The following is a 22,152-nucleotide window of genomic DNA, read 5'->3' as shown; positions in this document are numbered from 1 at the left end:
TTATATAACGTTTAAGCTGAAATGCGGGCAAAATTGAGTTTTGTATTTGTCGAACGTTATAAAGTTCTAAACGAATAATGTTCCCTTTGCCCTTCCATTTCCCATTTCCCCTTCTCTCTCTCTCTAGTATATTCATCTCTTTTCATTCATCGAGCGATTCTTCTTTATTCCCGGGCAATTCGCATCAGAAAAATAATTTGTGCGAAATGAGATGGTGCATGTTGTAGAGCCGACCATATGCCGAGGGACGGTTCCACCAGCCCATAGGTAATTACAAGGGATGCTCCATGGTGGAGCGTTCTCCATAGTAGTATAGTTGTAGTAAGTATAGTAGGGATAAAATTTCGATGGTGGGGCGCAAGTCTATATAAGAGGCGATGCTAACCTTCAAGGGTCACAGTTGTGCTTCGAAATTTTCGTGCGCGCACACGTGAGTCATTTGTGTTCTTCCAATTTTATTCTTCACATCTTCATTCGTTCTTCATCTCAACTTCTTTTGGATTTTGTTATTATATATTACTATTGGTGTTATTTTGGTGCATTTTGGTGATTCATTATTGGATTACAATATATCAGTGCATTTGACAATTAAAAAAAAAAAAAAAAAGGATTTAACAAGAAACACATACACGGAGTAGTGCATATATTTAAATGACCATGGAGATTCAGTTGATTTTTATGAGTTTATTGTGTGTGACCTTGGTTGCGAGTATCGACCTTGGACCATACATACGAATCGCGCAATGCAGATCTCAATGCCTTCGACAATACAGTGTGGATGGTACTTGTGATGTACTCTCAAGTTCCGATGAATATCTTTGCCGTGAGGTAAATTATCTTCTTTTTTTCAAAGTTTAATAAGTTTTTTTTTTCCCCCTAATTATAAATTCTAAAATAGTTTTTAAGTTTTAGAAGTGACTGCAAAGATTATAAGAGACATTAGAATATTTATAAAAAGGAATGAGAAAAACTTGTACTTTTTATTTAGTAAAATTTTAGTTTCAGTAGTGAATATGGAAGAGATTAGAATTTATAAAAGGTTTAATAAATACGAGGGGTGGTTTTTAATTAAATTTTAGTTTTAACTTTAGAAGTGAATTGAAGGGATTAGAAGAGAAGGAGATTCGAATATTTATAGAAGTCGTAAATTTTAATGGATAATTTTAATAGTAGGCTAAACTTTGGGCAAATTTTCTCTAGTAGAAATAGTATTTGATTTATTTTACATAAATCCTTTGTTATTTCAATTTATTTGCCGATAATTAATGTTTAAACGGATTGTATATATATATATATATATATATATATATATATATATATATATGCTAAGGGTATACTTGTTGCTTCATTAATTATTCATTGATCATTACTTTCAAGTTCGAATGAACATGTTTGCCGTGAGGTAAATAACTTTTATTCTACTTGTTTTTTTTTTCTTTTATCAAAATTACTTTTTACGAACTTGCACTTTTTTTTCTCATTAAGTTTTTAAATGGTATACAACAATTTAGAAAAACGATTATAACCATACTATTTTCCTATTATTTCGTTATTTATTAATAAAGATAGAATTAAAATTTCTCATACAAAAATAATTCTAGGAAAGATGATAAAAGAATTTCCTTCTCTTTTAGTTCATTAGTATAATGTAGTTTCTTCATATAGAATCACAACAAGAAATCTTTTTGATGGTGAAATGTTTTTTATTTGCATTATATAAAAAAGAAAATAACAGAAAATTTACAAACTTGTCATTCTTTCTTAAAGAATATTTGACAAATCCATCGATATTCTGAATTTTTGTTGTGTACTTTTTTTTTCTTCTTCTCTTTATTCAATGCATTTCAGAGGAGATTCTCTTGGGGACTTCTTCTTAAAGGCGAACAAAGTTTTCAGAGTAACTTCTCCGAAGTTTTGAATAGACTCAAGTGGTATTGAGACCATAGTTATTGAAAATGATTTGAACTGAACCACCATTAGAGTAAGGAACTGCATGATCCTTAGAGTCTAACTGTCAAAAAGAAAAGATAACCGATCTTTTGAAAATTGGATGGGGGATGTACATATATATCATTGGCGATAAATCTTCTTTTTTCCCTTTTGGATTTTATGGGGCGCCGTGGAAAATCATGGTGGTCCCCCCCATCGTCCTTTGGGAAAGAGAGAGAGAGAGAGAGAGAGAGATGCGTTCAGCTTCGCAGAGAGAAACAGATTCAGACGGACAGATGGGGAATCACGATTAATCCACACAATGGATGCGAGAGGCTTACATGTGAGGGCGTTGCTCATTTGGCGCGTAGATATATACCGGGGTGTCCATTAATTCTGGGAAATCGATTTGACTAACACATGTTTATGCACATATGTATATTTATATATGTGTGTGTGTGTATAAAATCTCTTGAATAAGGACCATCGAGAAACAAGCGGACACATTGGGAGGTACAATATATATATAGCGGAGATGATCTATTCAAATTTATTCTCGTCTCTTTTAAGGGTCCAAACCATGCCCCCTTTTTTTTCTAAATGATGTTGAAGTCATACTTTTGAAAAGGGAGTTAATAAAGTCTATCTCAAATCGAAACACGCAGACCTTCTTCTGTGATAATGATGCTCATCATCCACGAGACATTCCAAAGTAAATCGTTTTAGTGTTTCGACTGATCTTGTTTTGTTTTTTGTTTTACTCTTAAATGCCTCGCCTTTTCTTATATTCTGTTTCGCATTCCTAATTAGGATCCAAAAGATCGCAGACGTAATTATCACTTCTCCGCGCTCAATATGGAAATGTGATTTTTGACTTCATTAATAATAATCGTACTCTTGTTAGTTTATAATTATAAAGACGTTTAAGGTAACGATTATTTTACTTTTATATTGACAAAACTTGCGTTTTCTAAAAAAATATAATTTCCAAATTTTCGATGGAGAACTAAAAATGAAAAAATGTTTGTCAATAATTATTGCGAGTTTCTTTCGATACAGAGAGGGACTTTAGTGTCGTTAATCTGATGTTTATCGAGGAGCACGACGACGCCCATCGATAAGGAATATCGCAGCTCGTAAATCGAGTTTCCCCAATCCATGAAATCGATGACCTGCACTATACGTGTTCGCGACACACTCGTTTCGGGTTACAACCCGAAATAAATCGTAATGGTAACTTCGAAGGGTTATTCTCTCTTTCTCTCTCTCTCTCTCTCTCTCGAAATAAAAAGGCTTTCGAAGTTGCTCGAAAAAATAAACCGTTCGTGATTGTTCTCGCATTCCGAAAAGGCAGCTGCCCCCCTTTTTTTTCTTCTTCTTTAAACATTTAACTTTCGGGTACAATTCTCTTTTTCTCTCTCTCGTGTGTCTCTCTGTGTGTGTGTGTGTGTGTGTGTGTGTTACAAAATTGTAGCGTCGAAATTACGAAACGGAACTGCTTTTTCTTTTCTTTCGAAAGTAATAATAATCGAGGAACAATTTATATATTGCACGAAGGATTCAATTAAGGTAATCGTGGAAGACATCTTCTTGAATGATCAATCCTGTGTAAAAAAAAAAACAAAAAAATTATATTTGTAGGGGAAAAAAAACACATTAGACGCCATTAGAGGAATTATTCGTTCTGTATAGATTAGACCCACATTAAATTTTTGTACTAAAAAAAAAAGCCGATTCGCCTAGGGCGACTCCAAATTTGATCCACGAAAAGGTTGCTTGATACATTTTGAGAAACGTCATTAACGCTAGCTTCGCACAGCGTTTCTACGAAGCTGCGACTAAGCGAGAGGCAAAAAAAAAAAAAAAAAAAAAAAAAAAATGAAATGAAAAGAAAAAGAAATCATGGAACAGGGTCCTGGCCTGGAGTACCCCAATAAATATGAAAACAACTACGAGTAGAGACGGTGCCTGTTATGCCTGGAACAGGTTGGAAGCTAATTCGAGTCCTGGTTCATTCCCTTTCACCTCTTCCTCTCTCATCAGTCCCTCTCCCTCCCTCCCCCCTTTCTCTCTCTTTATGTCTGCGAGTCTTAAATCGGCCGATTCAACCGACGAGTAAATGGTTTTTATTCACCGTCGTCGTCGTCGTCCTGCTCCTCGCCAAAACTCTCTCTCTCTCTCTCTCTCTCTCTCTCTCTCTCTCTCTCTCTCTCTCTCTCTCTCTCTCTCTCTCTCTCTCTCTCTCTCTCTCTCTCTCTCTCTCTCTCTCTCTCTCTCTCTCTCTCTCTCTCTCTCTCTCTCTCTCTCTCTCTCTTATTTTTACTCTATACGAATATTTTTCTTCCTTGTCTAAATTTTGTTTTCTCTCTTTTGCTTACAGTGCTGGAATCACTGCGAGGGCCTGGAATTTCAGTGGCAGACCTATAAAGACCTTTGCGAAAACGATGCGATCTCTTCAGCTGTAAGTATTTAATTTTTTTTGCTTTTTTTTTGCAAAAATTGATTATTCTCATCAAATTTGGCATTTGCGATGGGAAATTTGTTTTGTAAATGTATTATTTTCACTCTAACAGCATCCGGATATTCAAGATATCCTATGGATGTCCCTGGGATAACCGGAAAGTAGGATATACATAGGATGTCTCAAGGATATCCATAGATATCCTGAGGACGTCCTATAGATATTCAAACTTCCAGGTACGGATAGAATATCCATAGGATATTCTGAAATGTTGGTTGCTGTTAGGATATTTCAAAATAATGAACACAAAGAAAAAAAAATACATTTATCTCAAAGCTATGTAAATATTTATTTGTTTCAAAATGAATATTAATTTGTTTCAAATAAATTCTATTTGATTAAAATAGATTTTATTTGATTCAATTATAATTGTATTTGTGAGATAAAAAATTTTCATTTCAAAGAAATACATACATAAAAACGATATAAGCAGTATAATAAAGCAATACAGAAACTTGCAACAATAATGGAAACATTGTCTTAATATTTAAAAATTTTCAAAAATAATGGCAATATTGATGAAATTTTAGATGCTGTGTTGGGATTCAAATTTTATTTTATTTAATTAAAATAAATTATATTCGGTTTGAATAAAAGATATTATAGGCGGATATTTTAAAATCATATTAACAGTAATTTATTTGTAGAAAAAGAACTTCTATTTTCCACTGAATAGCTGAATTTTAACTGTGAAATCACCAATTTCATAGATAAACTTTTGGTATTCGAGTGATTTTACAGTGAATTCTGAGAAATGTACTGAAAAGCTTTTTTTTTCTTATTAAAGTTAAGTACTTAATTGGTTTTTTTTAAAAAAATTTTCTTGGAAGTCGACATAAAAGAATTAACTTCAGAGTTATAAAAGAATTAAAGGGATGGTGTAAAAATAATATTTCTATAAAAAAAAAAATTTCTTATAATAACAATATAATTGATTTTCTTTTTCCTTTGAAATCATCAACTTTAACTTTCTTTTTTCATTGTTTTTTCCAAATAAAAAAAAATAAAAACAATAATATTTTAATTTTTAATCTCAAAAAAACTTAAAAATTTCAAAGAACATGTGCAATTTCAAAAAAAAATTTTTTTTCCCAAGATTTATTTTAGTTTTTCAAACTTGTGTATCAGATCATATATTTTTCTTTCATTTCCTTTTTTTTTTAAAAATATATTCAAGTAACCGAATCAAATAAATTTGTTCAGTGTATATATATTTATATAGTACAATGAATACAATAATTTTTAAATGCAACAAAACTACTTAAAGAATTTCAATTTTGTCCCATGAGAAAGTTTTCAAATTTTCAAGAATTCGAGCATGAAAAATCACCCAAACACAAGACGATTATTGTAGGTGGAGTGATTTTGATGACACAAAGCCCCCATGAAAGAAAAAGTATAACAGTTTAGAATCCTAGACTCAGGTGCAATCCGATCGAGTCCATGTTACGTATAGTGTAGATCTCGGATTTCTGACCCTTTTTTAAACGAGCGATCGCTCGGAAAGCGGGTAATCTTGCTGTCAGTTCTCGTTATCCTCAAAAAGAAGGTCCTCTTTTCTGTTCTGAAATCGACCGAGCGCGAGAAAATTTCTTCCAATTTTCAACAAGAAAGAGTGAGAGAGAAAGAGAGAATTTCAAAAACTTCACGTAAGGAAGAAAAAAGGACCGTTGAAAGCAATGATCCATTCTATACCAAAGCGTGACGTATAAAGCGTACCCTTCGGACCTTCCAATTTCGATGGAGAAGAAGGAGAAAAAAAAAGTTGAGAGAGAAAAAAGATGGAGCAAAAGATGAGAAAAAAAAAACGAATTCCCTCGTCCAACGAACTTTCAAACGGGAAATGCTTAGAATTGACTACCTGCCGATTTTCACGGAAGGTCGAGCAGAGATGAGTCTCTCTCTCTCTAGACACACCAAAGAAAATACATATTCTTTTACGTATTCTTAATCTAGTCATTTTTTTAACTTCTCCCTATATACTTGAGATTTTATATTTTTAATAGTCATCATCTTTAAATACTTAAAAGAGAGAGAGAGAGAGAGAGAAAAGTTCTCTTCACTCTTTTTTTTCCTCCGGAGGGTCAACAAAATAATTTGTAAATGTTTCTTACTTGAAATTTGTTTCCTCTGGACCATTTCGTATATTGATATATTTTAAAAATGATTCAAAAATTAAGAAAGTTTAAATATTTTTGGAAAACCCTTTTCTTAAATTCATAATAGCATCTCTAAGAAGAGAGTTTTATCTTTAAAAATTACGAGCAAAACATGACTCTTAAAGATAAGGTTTCTCTCTCTTTCTACCTGATTCCTCAAAGGCATTTCAATTTCAAGGTAGTTTGAAGATGGTCGTTAATTAATGGAAAGTCACACTCCAAGTGCACTTTTAGTGATACCTAATCCAAGAATGACCATAACTAAAATTATCAAGACGACTTTTTTTGAAAAGAGACCTGTCTTCATCCTCTTCCATATGTACTAACTTTATGTTTATTAAAGTTCTTTATAATGACTTCAATGGCCACTTAAAAGAGCCTTTTAACAAAATCAACAGAATTTATTATTATATTTATATATATTTTCCACGATAACACATAAAAGCTTCCAGTATTTATTGTGTGTAGAATAATTTTAAGAATGAGTTCTGTATAAATAAGATTTTTTAATTATATTCCAAGGTATTTTTTTTTTGAAATTCACATAATTTTTCCTGGTTTTAGATTAGAATTTCTTTTTCCCAAAATGGGAAATATGGCAAAGTATAATAATAATTTGTATTTCTTAAAAATCCTCGTGAGTTTTGAAGAGATGACTCTGAATTTTTTTTTTAGAACCGTTATCATTAATATTATGTATGCAAAGTCATTAGTCAACAAAAAGGCTCTTGGAATATATTTAACTAATGAGAGATGACCATTTTATATTTTTCATAATCATTAGAAATTATTAATCAAATTGCGTTATTTTTTTGCTCCTTAAATTTCATTTTTTGTTGACTCTTTTTTTTTGCATTTGTTTCTTATTGTATTTTCTCTTTTTATTTTTCTTTTTGTTCCACTTTGTTTTTTGTATTATATTTTTTTTCATCTTGAAATATTAAAGCAAGTTTTTCATATCTTGTTCTCTGTAATTTATTGTACTGTTGTTGTTTCTTTGAAATGGAATGGAGTGGAGGGACGCACCATAATATCCGTTAAGGAAGATGTAGAAGAAGTTTTGCTAATTTGTAATGCTTGTAATTTTCTCCAATCATTTGAAACAACTGATTTAATTTTCTCTTTTCTTTCTTTTTTTTGTTACAGTGCCCATCATGCGGAACAATTTGCAACTACAGGAAGACACGAGTGATAGAAGAATATCTACCATCAACGTTACCGGCACCAGAGAGGCCTCCAGCTTCATTAAAAAAGTACGACATAGCAATTCTCTTGAGGAAAGTTAACAACGAGTGGATAGAATCCGGTTATTTCCCAGGATCCTTTGTAGCTCGTCTAAAGCCAAGTATGTGGCTTATTGTCGTCTCGGGTGGAGATGGAGTGAGGCACTTTAGCTATGACGAGTGGATACCAACATTGGAGTCCTTGAAATCCGGTTCGCTCTATGAGGCTACCATTTCCTGGAGGAATGTTGACGCACAAATACGTAAAAATTATGTTCTAGAGCAAAAGGAATTCAATGATAGAATAAGACAATTTTATTTGGAAAAATATGGACACAGTGTTCTTAATGAAAGAAATTCTGAGGAAGAGGGACCAACTGAGGCGCTTTTTAGGGATTTCTTTTTCAAAAAGAAAAATGATGAGGATGTGATTTTTGGCGATCACGTGAGACCATCGACAAGTTATAGTTTATTTAATAAGGAGCATGAGGAGAAAAAGGAATCATGGGTAGTTGCTTGGGAACCGGAAGCTGGCGGTTTAACTGGTAATCAAGAGGCTGATTCGAATTATGCACAAATCACACTTTTACCAGGAACAAAATATCGTGTACGTGTTGCATCTAAAGATGGTCCTGGTAGTTTTCCCATTGAAGTTGATACCAGTACATCATCATTTGTGCAGGTTCACAGAATAAAAAAAAACTTCAAAAATATTTACGCATGGGGGATCATCGCTGCGAGCATGTCTATGCTCATTTTTATCATTGTGTTCGCATTCATCAAATTTTTAACGAAAAATAGAAAATATGTTGAAAGTGAAGAGGAAGTAGTATGAGTTCATTCAGAGACGGCTTGAAGGCTCAAGTTGTATAAATTCTGGTCGAAAACGACTATAAAAAAAAATCTCAGGGATCCAATTTCTCAGCGATGAGATGAGAATTTAGTGGATATTTATATATTCACGAGAGGATGATTTGAGTCAAAGACTGAAAGAAGACGATGACATATGGTGAAACAGAAAAGCTCCGATTGTCTTGTTATAAGTTTGAAAAAACTTCATGTCGGATTTGAAGAGAATGAAGACTACTAAATATGTGAAACTGTGGCCAGTTAGTAAAAATAGACGAAACCAATGAAATATATGCACAATTTTATATTAAATTTTATGTCAATTCAATTTCCTACCAGTTACAAACAGATTTTCCATTCCTTTGAATACAGTTTTCAATTAGTATTATTATTAATGCAAATAATTGTATTTTTAGAATTTCATGTTTGTATTTGGATTAAAAAAAAAAAATTGTATTACAGATTTTATGAGATGAATTTTATTTTGCTAATTTATACATAAAAAAAACAATTGTACAAACTTGCTCAAAATGTAACTATACAGACTGTACAAGAGTTCCTACTAAACGACTGTGGGGTTTTAGACTTCACTAAATGTATTTATTTTGTAAATATTGTGGATATTTGTAAATAGTAATTATAATTATAAATATAAATAAAACATTTTAATGAAATTAATTTCTTTTCTATATAGACATTTATTATCGTCATCTTATTAATATACTTACTTTATAATTGCTTATGAAAATTTTTAAAGAATACATACATATTTTGTTGAAACATATCTTTAATTATTTAGATATTTCTATTTTTATTCAAAAAAATTCTTCATTCATCTATAATTTTGATTGAAGACTTAGTTTATCCATGAGATGAATTATAATAAAATCTTTTCAATTTCTAGTCATACTCATTAGTACAACAAATGTAGAGGAGAATGCTTTTAAAATCTAGAAGTAAATATATTATTTTTAAGTTTATTCCAAGCAAAAATTTAAAACCGTCGCAGTGATGCGCCAGTACTGGCAATTATTGGCAAAGTATTGACCGCCAATATTGAATTAATACTGGCATATGTTTTGGATGATAACGTTTATTAGTACTGGTCATTAGTAATGGCTTAGTACTGGCGTTTAGTACTGGTTCAATACTGGAATTTAGCAGTAATTCTATATTTTACCAGTACGGGCAAAATTATAGTAACCGCAGTAATAAGCCAGCACTTGTAGATATTTAAAATTCAGAATTCTTTTTGCTTTTTACATTAATTGAGCAGCTGGATCGAAAAACTGACTCTTCACTCGAACCTCACGCGTTCATAGCATTAACTATTAATAATAATATATTATTATAATAACTTTTAAATTGTTATTTTTTTTATATTAACATTTTACTCTTTATTTTATTATTCAAATAATTTCTTCAAATATTATAAAATATATATTTAGGATCAACCGGGGTAAATCCGAACGCTTTTAGTAAGTTTCAACAATAACATAAGTTTTTTCTTTAAAAAAAAAAAATACTTCCGGTATTCTGGTGCATGAAGTTGTTACTTTACTTCCATAGAACAATTTTATGGGGTAGCAAAAATTTTTGATAAATTACAATCTCAGGAAACTTAGAGTTCGTATTTACTTCGATACTTTGCAACTTTCCTAAAATACCGGGGTAAATACGAACGCCACTGTATTTCAGAAAAATCTTAGGGAAAATAAATTTAAAGTATTGCAATTGTTAAACTTATATAAAAACTCAAAAAAAATACGATAATAAACCTATTATGTAATAATGCATCATATATAAATACAAAAATCCAACAGGTTAAAAATTAAAATGCATTACACAATTAAAACCTTCAATAACTTTATCAAATCATAACGGATTTTTGCAAAACTTGCTACAGAAAGTATTTTGGAGTGATTGAATAAATGGAAGTATGGGCAAAAGATGGCAAAGTATGGCCAACTATGGGTTAAACATGGCCAAAAGCTGACAAAGTATGGCAACAGTATGGCAAAAGTATTGCTAATGACCGAATCCCATAGTTAAAGTATGGCTTCAAAAAAAAACCATTTTTTTCAATTCTCCAACTATGGGCGAACTATGGGCCAAGTATGGCGAACTACAGAAGGCAAAAAAAATCATTTTGTCGCCTCCCATACTTCGCGATACTTGGCCCATAGTTCGCCCATAGTTCAAAAATTTAAAAAAAGTGTTTTTTTCGCCTCCCATACTTCGCCATACTTGGCCCATAGTTCGCCCATATTTGAAGAATTTAAAAAAAAGTGTTTTTTTCGCCTCCCATACTTCGCCATACTTGGCCCATAGTTCGCCCATATTTGAAGAATTTGAAAAAAATGATTTTTTTTGCCTCCCATACTTCGCCATACTTGGCCCATAGTTCGCCCATAGTTGGAGAATTGAAAAAAATGTTTTTTTTTTGAAGCCATACTTTAACTATGGGATTCGGTCATTAGCAATACTTTTGCCATACTGTTGCCATACTTTGTCAGCTTTTGGCCATGTTTAACCCATAGTTGGCCATACTTTGCCATCTTTTGCCCATACTTCCATTTCCACGCGGGATATAAATACAAAAATAAAAGTCAAATTTTTAAAATTCAAAATGGCGGACTTTCCTAAAAATTATTTTTAAAAATGATCAAATTCGCTAACTCCAAATTCGTAATCAGCGACCCTGAAACCCCCCGAGTAACAATTTTCGAGCGAATCCAATGAATTTTTTAATTCTCGTCCGCCATTTTGAAATTTTAAAAACTGACTTCAAATTGGTAATTAGCGACCCCAAAAACCGTAGAATACCAAATTTTATTAAGATCCTGAAAAACTTTTTTCAAAAAACCATTTGGCAAAAAAATTGAAATACTCCTTCGAGAGCACAGAGATTAAGTTTCTGCTTATTAATTACTAACGAGGATACGTATAGAAAGAAAAACTTTTTTCTATGTACTTTTATAATGTTAAAATAATAGTGTAATCAAATAAAAACAATTTTGTGTGGCTTTGATGTAAAAAAAAATTATTAAAAATACCGTTCGGATTTACCCCAGTTTTCCAATTTTCTTGGGTAAATACGAACGGTCTGATATTATTAATAAAATTTTACAGAAGGCAAAAATCAAATATAGTTTCTGTTCTAGTATTCATAACAAACAATTATAAATAATAAAATGAATTTTTAGCTTCTTTTTCTTCAAATACGAGACAAAATACTGAAAGAGTGTCATCTTTGATTTTCAATCTTTTTTGCAATACTCGTTATCTTTGTTTATGCTGTTGCTAATTAACAAACGAAAAAAGGGATAATACTTAGAATCTCTTGAAGAGGATCTGAGGTAAAAATTATCATATCGAACTTATTTTTAAAAATTTTAATTAAGCTGAAATAATTAGCGTTCGGATTTACCCCCCGTTCGGATTTACCACGGCTGACCCTATCTGTATTTGTTTAAATTACCGAAATTGAATGAAATTATTGGTTAAAATAGAGTTTATTTGATTCAAATATATTTTTTCAGTGTAAGAAAAATAATTTGAGAACTTCATTAATTACACTGCCCAGCAAATTTCAAATTTTTTTCTGCGAATAACACGGGACATAGTGTTTCCGAATGGATTTTTTGTGCTGAACACGAATCCGGGGTCGAAAACTTCCTATCACGTCACATTTTCGAGAAAATAGGGGTTGAAATCCCACAAAACAGGGTTTTTGGAGATTTTTGAAAAATTATACAGCGAAAACCTGACGTGGTACAAACTTTGCTGATATCAGTAATTAAAGGTTGGTTCACGCCCTTTCAAACGAGCCCTATTCGAAATTGATCGCACTCACCCTTAGAGCAGGGGGTGTGTTTTTGTCTAGGGGTGCACGAAAAAAATGTACACATAACATAAAAATTCAAAATGGGTAACAATTCAATAAATCATGATAGTTAAGGGGTTTTCGAGGTCGTTGATTACGAATCTGTAGTCCGATTTCAAAAATTCAAAATGGCGGATCCAATATGGCGGATGTCAAAATAAAAATTTAAAACAATTCACTTGAAAATGGTCACTCGGGGGTTTTTGGGGTCGCTGATAACGAATCTGAAGTCAGATTTCAAAAATTCAAAATGATTTATTGAATTGTTATCCATTTTGAATTTTTATGTTATGTTTACATTTTTTTTGTGAACCCCTAGAAAAAAACACACCCCCTGCTCTAAGGGAGAGTGCGATCAATTTCGAATAGGGCTCGTTTGAAAGGGCGTGAACCAACATTTAATTTCTGATATCAGCAAAGTTTGTACCACGTCAGGTTTTCGCTGTATAATTTTTCAAAAATGGCCAAAAACCCTGTTTTGTGGGGTTTCAACCCCTATTTCCTCGAAAACGTGACGTGATGGGAAGTTTTCGACCCCGGATTCGTGTTCAGCACAAAAAATCCGTTCGGAAACAATATGTTCCATGTTATTCGCAAAATCGATGCAGGGCAGTGTTATGTATTTCTTTTATTAAAAAGTTTTAATATTAAATTTAAATTTCATAATTCCGTTAACGAACGCATTGCAGTAATCGAAAAGAAGTATTAAAATAATTTTAAAAAAATATGTATGTAAATTTAATTTCTAACTAACAAAAAGCGTCGACGACGCTCAACGTCGAAAATTATTTTTCACGGGACCAAAAATAACAAATCATTTTTAAAAAATACCTTAAAAAGTATTTCCTAAGGCATTACATATTTGGACCAAAAATCTTTAAAAAAAAAAAAAATAATTTGACATTTTTGGTACTGTGAAAAATAATTTTCGGCGCTGATCGTCAACGCTAACTTCATGGAGGTCAATTTTCATAATTTTTCTGGATACTGGCATTCGGTATTGAATTAATACTCACCGAGTACTGGTTTGCCATTACTGTCTCAATAATACTGGCACAGTATTGGAAAATACTGGCATGCCGGTATTGGCTTGCAGTATTGGCACAGTACAAAATTTAATCCATATCAGTACTGAACCAATACTGATAAGCCAACTGTCGGCCAGCCAGTATTGGTGCAGGATTGCGTCTGTTGTCAATATCTTATTATACTTATTTTTTAATTTATTTTTACAAGCATGCTTGTTGAGAAATTATGTAAATATAATATTGACATTTAATTTCTTATGAAGCTGAGTATTAATTCAAACATTTTAAGAATATTCATATTTAGCTTCTGTTTTTAATATTGAGTAATTGTAAATCTATGTAGAACCAAGTGAACTCCTCGGAGGATGTTGAAAGACTGACGAACTATACACTATTGTGGTAAAAAAATTAATCAATATCTTTTTTCTGTATATAAATCATTAAAAATAATTACCAATTTTACAAGTTGAATAATAAAATTCATTATAAATGCACAGGTTCCAGAAATATTGTTTCTTGTCTGCAATTATGTTTAATTATCGTCTATAAGTCGCGAGACGGATCAATATCAAAAATTCAGAAGTCTTATCAATAAGGAGTAGATGCAGTTAGAGTTACATAGTATAAAGCACAACGATAGAAAGGGAATACCTCGAGGAAGCAAAATAAAATCTTTATTTAATTTTTTTTTTTCAAGTACCAATTCAACTTAGAATTTACAAGTTTTATTTTAGGAAACATTTTGATTGGAAAATGACAATTTTCTTTATATCTAATTTTATCATAAAATAAAATAAAGTACCTAATTTAAATTCTAATATTTATTGAATTTCGTATAATTAAAATTTTGAAAATTGAACTGATTTGTTTAAGTTTTATGTGACAATAATATATATTTGAGATGTTTAATCAGTGATTGCAAAAATTTTTAAATTTAAATTTTATTATGCATATCAAAATGCAAGATAAGAAAGATATTCAAATTGCCCAGTTCTCTTTTAAGACATTGTCTTATTTTGGACTATGGCGACCGATATCGTTAAAATCAGTATGGGCTATTCGAGTATATAATTTTTGCACTATTATTGTGTTATTATATAAATTTTTTTTTTCTATAACTTTTTTAATCATCCTTTATCAAAATAAACACAAATCAGAAATGTTTACTGAGAATATATTTCTCTTTACAACTTCGTTTCTATTAGTATTTAAAGTAGCATATATCAACTATCGTAAAGAAGATGTAAAAAATTTAATGAAATTATGTTTAAAAAATCAATATCTACCTTGTAATATTGAAGAAGATGTAATTTATAAAAAATTTCAAAATAAAGAACGGTACTTAGTATATTGTATAGTTATATAATTGAATCGTGAATTTAGAAACGGGCTCAACTCTAAAAACCGTAAGGGGCCGTGTACAATCTATGTTTTTCTAGAAGTAAAGTAGGGTTAAACAGACTCTCTTTTAGTTGCCTGGAATGTGCACAAATTTCCCTTTTTCCACTTTTAAATTCGAAGGAGGGACTACAGGAGTCTAAAAGATCCAAAAGAGGGCTTATTTAGGTTCTAGGAGGAGCTGAAGATGATTCAAATTACGAATTGGGTTAGCTCTGAGTTTAACCTCAAACCCAGCAACCATTGGGTGTTTTCGGCATTCACTCAGAGTTAACTCTAGAGTTAGCAGTGGTGCTCAAATTTAAATTTTGATTTTCAGTTCGTCTGTTGGTTGTGAACGTTGTTGATTGGCAATTTGGCATAGACGATTCATTTTGATTGGCGCAGGGTTTGCAATTATAACAACATGTGAAACGGGCCTTTTATTCTAGTAATGTAATGTTAAAATAAAATTTTTTGTTTCTAGATTTCATAAAAGTCCCCAAAAATTTATTACTAGATGACCCAGAGTTAACTCTGTTTTCTTGCGAGAGTAAAGAAAAAGGGTCAGTCCTAACCTTTAATGGCCGACAAAATTTGTGAACGGATTGTTTGTTTTGAAAAGTGTAAATTGAAACATAATAATTTATTTTTATTAAAAATTATTTTAACTTTTTATTTATAAAAAACAACTTTAATTAAAATAAATAATCTAGTTTCTAAAACAATTCAGATTAATTAAAGTTAGGGAAATAATGAAAAATTTGAAAATTATAAACTTTAAAAAAATAACACGTTTATGGGTAGCAAAAATATGTTCCATTCTTAAATGAAAAACAAAAAATACGTATAAATTAAAAAAAAGTAAGCAAACAAGGACAACTAACTTCAAACTCAGGGTGATGAAAATAGAAAATCAATTATTTTATTTAGGTAAATAAATTTTCAAAGATAATATCATTAAGCACCACTGTTAACTCTAGAGTTAACTCTGAGTGAATGCCGAAAACACCCATTGAAACTATAAATTGATCTTATTTTGAGGTTCAGATTTGTTAGTATTTTGGCCCTGAAGATTGACTATTCATAAGTCAAGAGACCGCTAGGTTTGAGTTTAAAACATAACCTCAAAATAAGGTCAAAGCTTAAGATCAAAATCAAAATACTATAACAAATCAAGAGGACATTGGATTTGAGATTAAAATCGGGCAAACGTAACCTCAAAATTAAGTAAATTTATGGGTCAATAGACGAACATAACTTTAAAATTCAAAGTAAGATTTTAAGTTCTTATATCAAGAAGTTAAAATCAGTAAATATAACCTTAAAATTAGATCAAAACTCAGAGCTAAAATACGAACATAACCTCAAAAATTCAAGTTTTAGGGGTGTTGTCTCTTTTTCTGTGTTGAACCCTTTTTCGAAATTCACAATTCTTTTTTTTTTAATCTTATAAGGCTAATTTTGCAGATTGATTGAACGTATTTTTGTGACTTCTAGTATATTTACAGTTACATTATATGTATTTTTGCCAACAATAAATAGCAAACCAATTTCCTTACCAATGACTAGATGGATTCCGTATTCTATTAACTCAAGAACAATATTTTGGATTACCTACATAAGTGATAGCATAATTGGTTATGTTATGGCATTAACATACGCATCATTGGAATCGCTTTTTATAATTTTTATGCAACAAATGGACACCCATCTTGACATTCTCATTACTCGTTTATTGAAATTGCAAAATATTAGACAAAATAGTATTGAAAAAGTAGATAATTATCAACAAGAATGTAACCTCATAAAAGAATGTGTAAATCATCATCTTTGTATTTTTTCGTAAGTTTTAATATTAAATAATAATAAATTTAAATTTATTATTTAACATTATAGTAAATTATAAATATTTTAAAGAATTACTTGTTTTTTAATTTACAGAATGGAAAAGACATTGAATAACATATTTAGTCTCAATATCTTTTTTCAGTTCTTCGTTTCTATATTAAATATATGTACTAGTTGCTTTTGTTTACTAAAAGCTAAAGTAAATAGTGGAGATTTTTGGTTGTCAATAATGCTGATGAGTTGTTTTACTACTCAAATATTTATCTATTGCATTATAGGTGAAAGTTTAACGTTTAAGGTAAAATGTAAAATGTCTTAAAATTAGAACGCATTTGCATACTGAAAATAAAATAAAATCATTAAGCTTATTGCAGAGTTTATCCATTTCTGATGAAATATATAAAATGGATTGGACAGTGTTAAAAACACAAACAAAAGAAAAATTAATGTTGATGATGATAAGATCAAATCGCCACATAAAATTTACTGGTGCTTCAATAATTACATTATGTTTAGAAACACTTTTAAAAGTAACTTACTATATCTATGAAATTAAATTAAAATATTCTTTGCTTTTAAGGGCAAAAAAAAAATCAAAATTAACAAATTAAAAATCACCCAAGCCACACGTAATATTACCTTAATATCACTTTTATATTACATGAAAGATTCGTAATATTACAGTAATATTAAAATGTCCACAACATGATAATAAGAAACATCATAATGCAATTACAGGTAATATTGAGGTAATATTAGAAGTAATATTGGGGTAATATTACATTTTGTAAAATTAAAATAATATTTAGATAATATTACATGTCTTTATATTTAATGAAAAAAAGTTGACATGGCGGGAATCGAACTTCGAATCTACCACGCATTAATCGAGAGTGAAATATGAAAAACTTTCAGCAATAAATAGATTTATATCTTTCGCAAAAAGTTAAAGCCATACTACAAGCACAAATGGTCCATTGGTTTAGACTCTCGATTGATGCGCGGTAGGTTAGAAGTTCGATTCCCGCCATGTCAACATTTTTTCATTAAATATAAAGTTATGTAATATAATCTAAATATTATTTTAATATTACAATGTAATATTACCTCAATATCATTTGTAATATTACCATAATATTACTTGTAATATTACCTCAATATTATTTGTAATATTACCCTAATATTACTTGTAATACTATCCATGTATGGAATTATATTGATCCTTTATTGTTAATTAGTTCAGTTGTAATATTAGATTGGCGTGAGGATCAAGTAAAGAAACCTTTTTCTTTTTTTAAAAAATTGTCAGATGTTTCTGCTCAAATGGGAGCCTTCATCAGTGACGTAATTTATTGTCTATAAAGTATATTTTTACGAGGTTACAGTTTGTTTAAAATGTCATGTTTATAATAAAAAATTAAATTCTTTTTTTTTTTAAAAACATATACATAGTAAAAAAAAATTGAAAAAAATTGAAAAGAGAACAAAGTATCTAAATTCGAAGAACCCAGAAAACGTATATACGAACCTTCTTGGTGAAGAGTTTATAAGTTATGTTGTTGAAATTAAAAAATGAATTTTTAGTGCAAGTGGTAAGGCCATTAAGGAAGTAAGTCATAGGTATTTTTGTATTGTTTGCGATTTGAGGAAACCTTTTTTTTAAAGATGAACGTGCAAGTCCCATTTGAACATTAGTGAATAGGGAAGTTGCATCAAGTGAAATTATTGTATATCCTGTTGGAATTTTTATATCTTTAATTTTTTTAATAAAGTCGAAGCTGTTTTTAACTGATTTTTCAGGAGAGTTTATGTTTTTAGAGATAATACCTATGAAAAATGACAATACAAAAATACCTATGACTTACTTCCTTAATGGCCTTACCACTTGCACTAAAAATTCATTTTTTAATTTCAACAACATAACTTATAAACAAAAAGAAGGTTTTCCCATGGGGTCACCTCTATCGCCCAAAATGGCAGACATTGTTATGGATGACTTAGAAACAGAATGCTTATCCAAACTACCTTTTCTAATACCCTTTTATTATCGTTATGTCGATGATATTATTACCGCGGTACCAAACGACAAAATTGAATGCATTTTACAAATCTTCAACGGTTATAACCACAAAATTAAGTTCACAGTAGAAAGTAAAAATAATGGTACAATAGCCTTTCTTGACGTTTTACTCATTAGGGTTGGGGAAAACATAATAACAAATTGGTACAGAAAACCAACCAACTCAAACAGAATTCTCAATTATCTATCACACCACCCTCTTCGTTACAAAATTAACATTATTAACAATCTGGTTGATAGGAGCTTACTACTTTCAAACAAAAAATTCCACTCTGACAATATTAAACACAAACTTAGATGCGAAACACAAATACAACAATGGGATGACAACAACACCACAACAGTCAATTACTTGCCATTACCTTATATTGAAACATTATCAGAAAATCTAAATAGCATTTTAAAACCCTTCAATATCGAAACTGCCTTCCCTACTACCAATAACATACAACATATTTTTAAGACACAAAAAATTTTTTCCCAAAAAATGAAATAAACAACGTGGTTTACAAAATCAATTGCTCACAATGTGACTTCTCTTATAAAGGCACAACTAAAAGAAATATAAAAACACGAATTCACGAACATAAAAATGATGTCTACAAACCCCCCAACAAATGGACATCTCTAACTAAGCATTCCTTGTCAAAAGAACATACCTTCGATTTTGAAAAAACAACAATTATCGACCAATCAAAATTTTATAAAAAAAGAATGATACTAGAAAAGGCACACATTGTGAGCAATCCCACATCAGTCAATCTTCGTAGCGACACTGCTAATCTTTCTTCTTTCTACAAAGCGCTATTAACAAAAAATTTCAACTAAAAAAATCGTGAAAGCATTTTCACGATTTTCAATATATTCAATTCTTAACCATATGTAACGTGATAATATTAAATGAATACCCCCCACAAAAAGACTAAAATTCAGTTTTCTTTCAATCTTGGTACTGTAGACATGTATATATCTGTCTCATATTTTTTTCACACAAAAATTAAACTAAAAATGCCAAGAAGTGTAACAGTGGTTCAATTTTGTGAATTTTTAATGGATTAACTCTTCACCAAGAAGGTTCGTATATGCGTTTTCTAGGTTTTTCGAATTTAGATACTTTGTTCTCTTTTCAATTTTTTTCAATTTTTTTTTACAATATAATATGTATATGTTTTTTTTAAAAAAAAAAAGAATTTAATTTTTTATTATAAACATGACACTTTAAACAAACTGTAACCTCGTAAAAATTTACTTTATAGACAAAAAATTACGTCAATGATGAAGGCTCCCATTTGAGCAGAAACGTCTGAAAATTTTTTAAAAAAAGAAAAAGGTTTCTTTACTTGATCTTCACGCCAATCTAATATTACAACTGAACTAATTACTTGTAATATTACCTCAATATTACCTGTAATATTATCATCAGGCGGACATTTTAATATTACTGTAACATTACTATAATATATTACTGTGATATAAAGGTAATAGTACGTACTGCTTGGGCATTGCTTAAAGTTTAAGGGTGTTTAAAATTTTTTATAACTTTTCTATTTTCAGGTTGTAAAAGCATCTTACTCATCTTTTAACTTATTAAGGCAGACCAATTAAATCAACATTGATACTTGATACATATATGGAAATTTATTTTTAATAACATATCGCAACAAAAAAAGTGTCATGTACTTTAGACAAAAATATTTTACACTCATGTATATTGAATTTTTAAAATCTGACTTCAGATTCGTAATCAGCGACTCCAAAAACCCCTAGGTACCAAGTTTCATACAAATCCATCACTTTTTAAAAAAAAGTCGTTTATCACTAAAAATCCGACATGTTTGTTAAGGTTAAGAAAAAAATGCTGATGTGATAAAGAAAACGAATTTCAGGTTCGTGTTCAGGACACCAAAATACATGGGGGTAAGGTTTAAACTACATGACACTTTTTTTTGTAGGTCTGTGTAATTAATGTAAATGCACATTAATAAACACCCAAATAGCACAACATATTACCACAATATTGCAGCAATATTTCATGTCAGTATCCCAGTGTGCAAGGATACAGAACAATTCTGTAACAGTTCTAGAACAAAAAAAAATCGGACAAGTGTGAGTTACACTCGCACTGAAATCGAAGGTTCCGTACTCGAAGCGAACTTATTTGGTATAAAAACAAATGTTTAAAAAATATGTGTTGTATGACAACTAATATAAGTGATACGAAGAGGAACAATTTTCTTGAATTTTACAAAATTGTTTCTTTTTGTATCAATTATTTTATTTGACATACAACACATATTTTTTAAACATTTGTTTTTATACCAAATAAGTTCGCTTCGAGTATACGGAACCTTCGATTTCAGTGCGAGTGTAACTCGCACTTGTCCGATTTTTTTTATTTTAGAGTTGTAACGACTGAAGAAATAAACTCAATCATGTTTATTAAATTATTTCTATAATCTACACATAAAAATACGTAAAAATAGTAAATTTGAAGCCCTTTAGAAAAAAATTTTTCCTTTATTCGGAGAAAATTCATGATTTTTTCTAAAATTATCAGTTTTTTCTTGACAGCCCCAGAAAAATCAACTCCAATCATCCTCGCTATATTTTTTTTTGTAATCTACACGTAAAAATACGTCAAAATATATAAATTTGAATCACTTTAGATCAACTTTTTTGCGGAAAAATACATTTTTTTCTTAAATTTATCATTTTTCTTCAAAAATTTGATAAAAATTGATCATCAACTCCAATTGCGCTTACATTTTTTTCCTGTATTTTTCACGCAAAAATACAGTTTTACAGCAAATATGAACAATTTGGGTTGAATATTGTGTGCGCTAGGGAGAATAAATCATTTTTTTCGAAATTTTTTATTTTTCCTTGACAACGCTATGTAAATTGATCCGAATCAAGTTTGCTATATTTTTCCTGTAATTTTCACGTAAAAATACGTAAGTGTACCAAATTTGAGCTCTTTATGTCAAAAGATGTGGCTGGGGGGGGGGGTACATAGTCATTTTTAGGTATTTTTTCGTAAAAATTCATGGTTTTTCCTTGACAACGCTATGATAATCAACTCCAATCATGCTCGCTATATATTTTTTGTAATCTACACGTAAAAATACGTTAAAATATATAAATGTAATTTCCTTTAAATAAAATTTTGTTCGTTTTTGGTGGAAAAATACATTTTTTTCCTAAAATTGTCATTTTTTCTTGAAAAACTGGATAAAAAGTAAATCATCA

At 30.3% G+C, this 22,152-nt stretch overlaps 2 protein-coding genes across 2 annotated transcripts; both read left to right on the top strand.

The window, feature by feature from the left end:
- Positions 1–387: 387 nt before the first annotated feature.
- Positions 388–9,355, top strand: LOC127276839 (uncharacterized). Its single transcript, XM_051297513.1, has 3 exons — positions 388–828; positions 4,310–4,390; positions 7,756–9,355. The coding sequence occupies exons 1-3, from the start codon at positions 652–654 to the stop codon at positions 8,665–8,667; spliced, it is 1,170 nt and encodes a 389-aa protein (XP_051153470.1). The 5' UTR covers positions 388–651; the 3' UTR covers positions 8,668–9,355.
- A 7,106-nt stretch (positions 9,356–16,461) lies between these two features.
- On the top strand, positions 16,462–20,999 carry LOC127276841 (odorant receptor 46a-like). Its single transcript, XM_051297516.1, has 4 exons — positions 16,462–16,817; positions 16,917–17,121; positions 17,198–17,353; positions 20,458–20,999. Exons 1-4 carry the CDS (start codon positions 16,537–16,539, stop codon positions 20,506–20,508), a joined length of 693 nt encoding a protein of 230 aa, XP_051153473.1. The 5' UTR covers positions 16,462–16,536; the 3' UTR covers positions 20,509–20,999.
- The last annotated feature ends 1,153 nt before the right edge of the window (positions 21,000–22,152 follow it).

Source organism: Leptopilina boulardi, unplaced genomic scaffold, assembly GCF_019393585.1.
Source record: "Leptopilina boulardi isolate dan_hultmark-lab unplaced genomic scaffold, ZJU_Lbou_2.1 LbouV2_154, whole genome shotgun sequence".
Lineage (NCBI taxonomy): Eukaryota > Metazoa > Arthropoda > Insecta > Hymenoptera > Figitidae > Leptopilina > Leptopilina boulardi.
The sequence above is the reverse complement of the archived record's forward strand: the minus strand, read 5'-3'. Positions and strand labels throughout refer to the sequence as shown.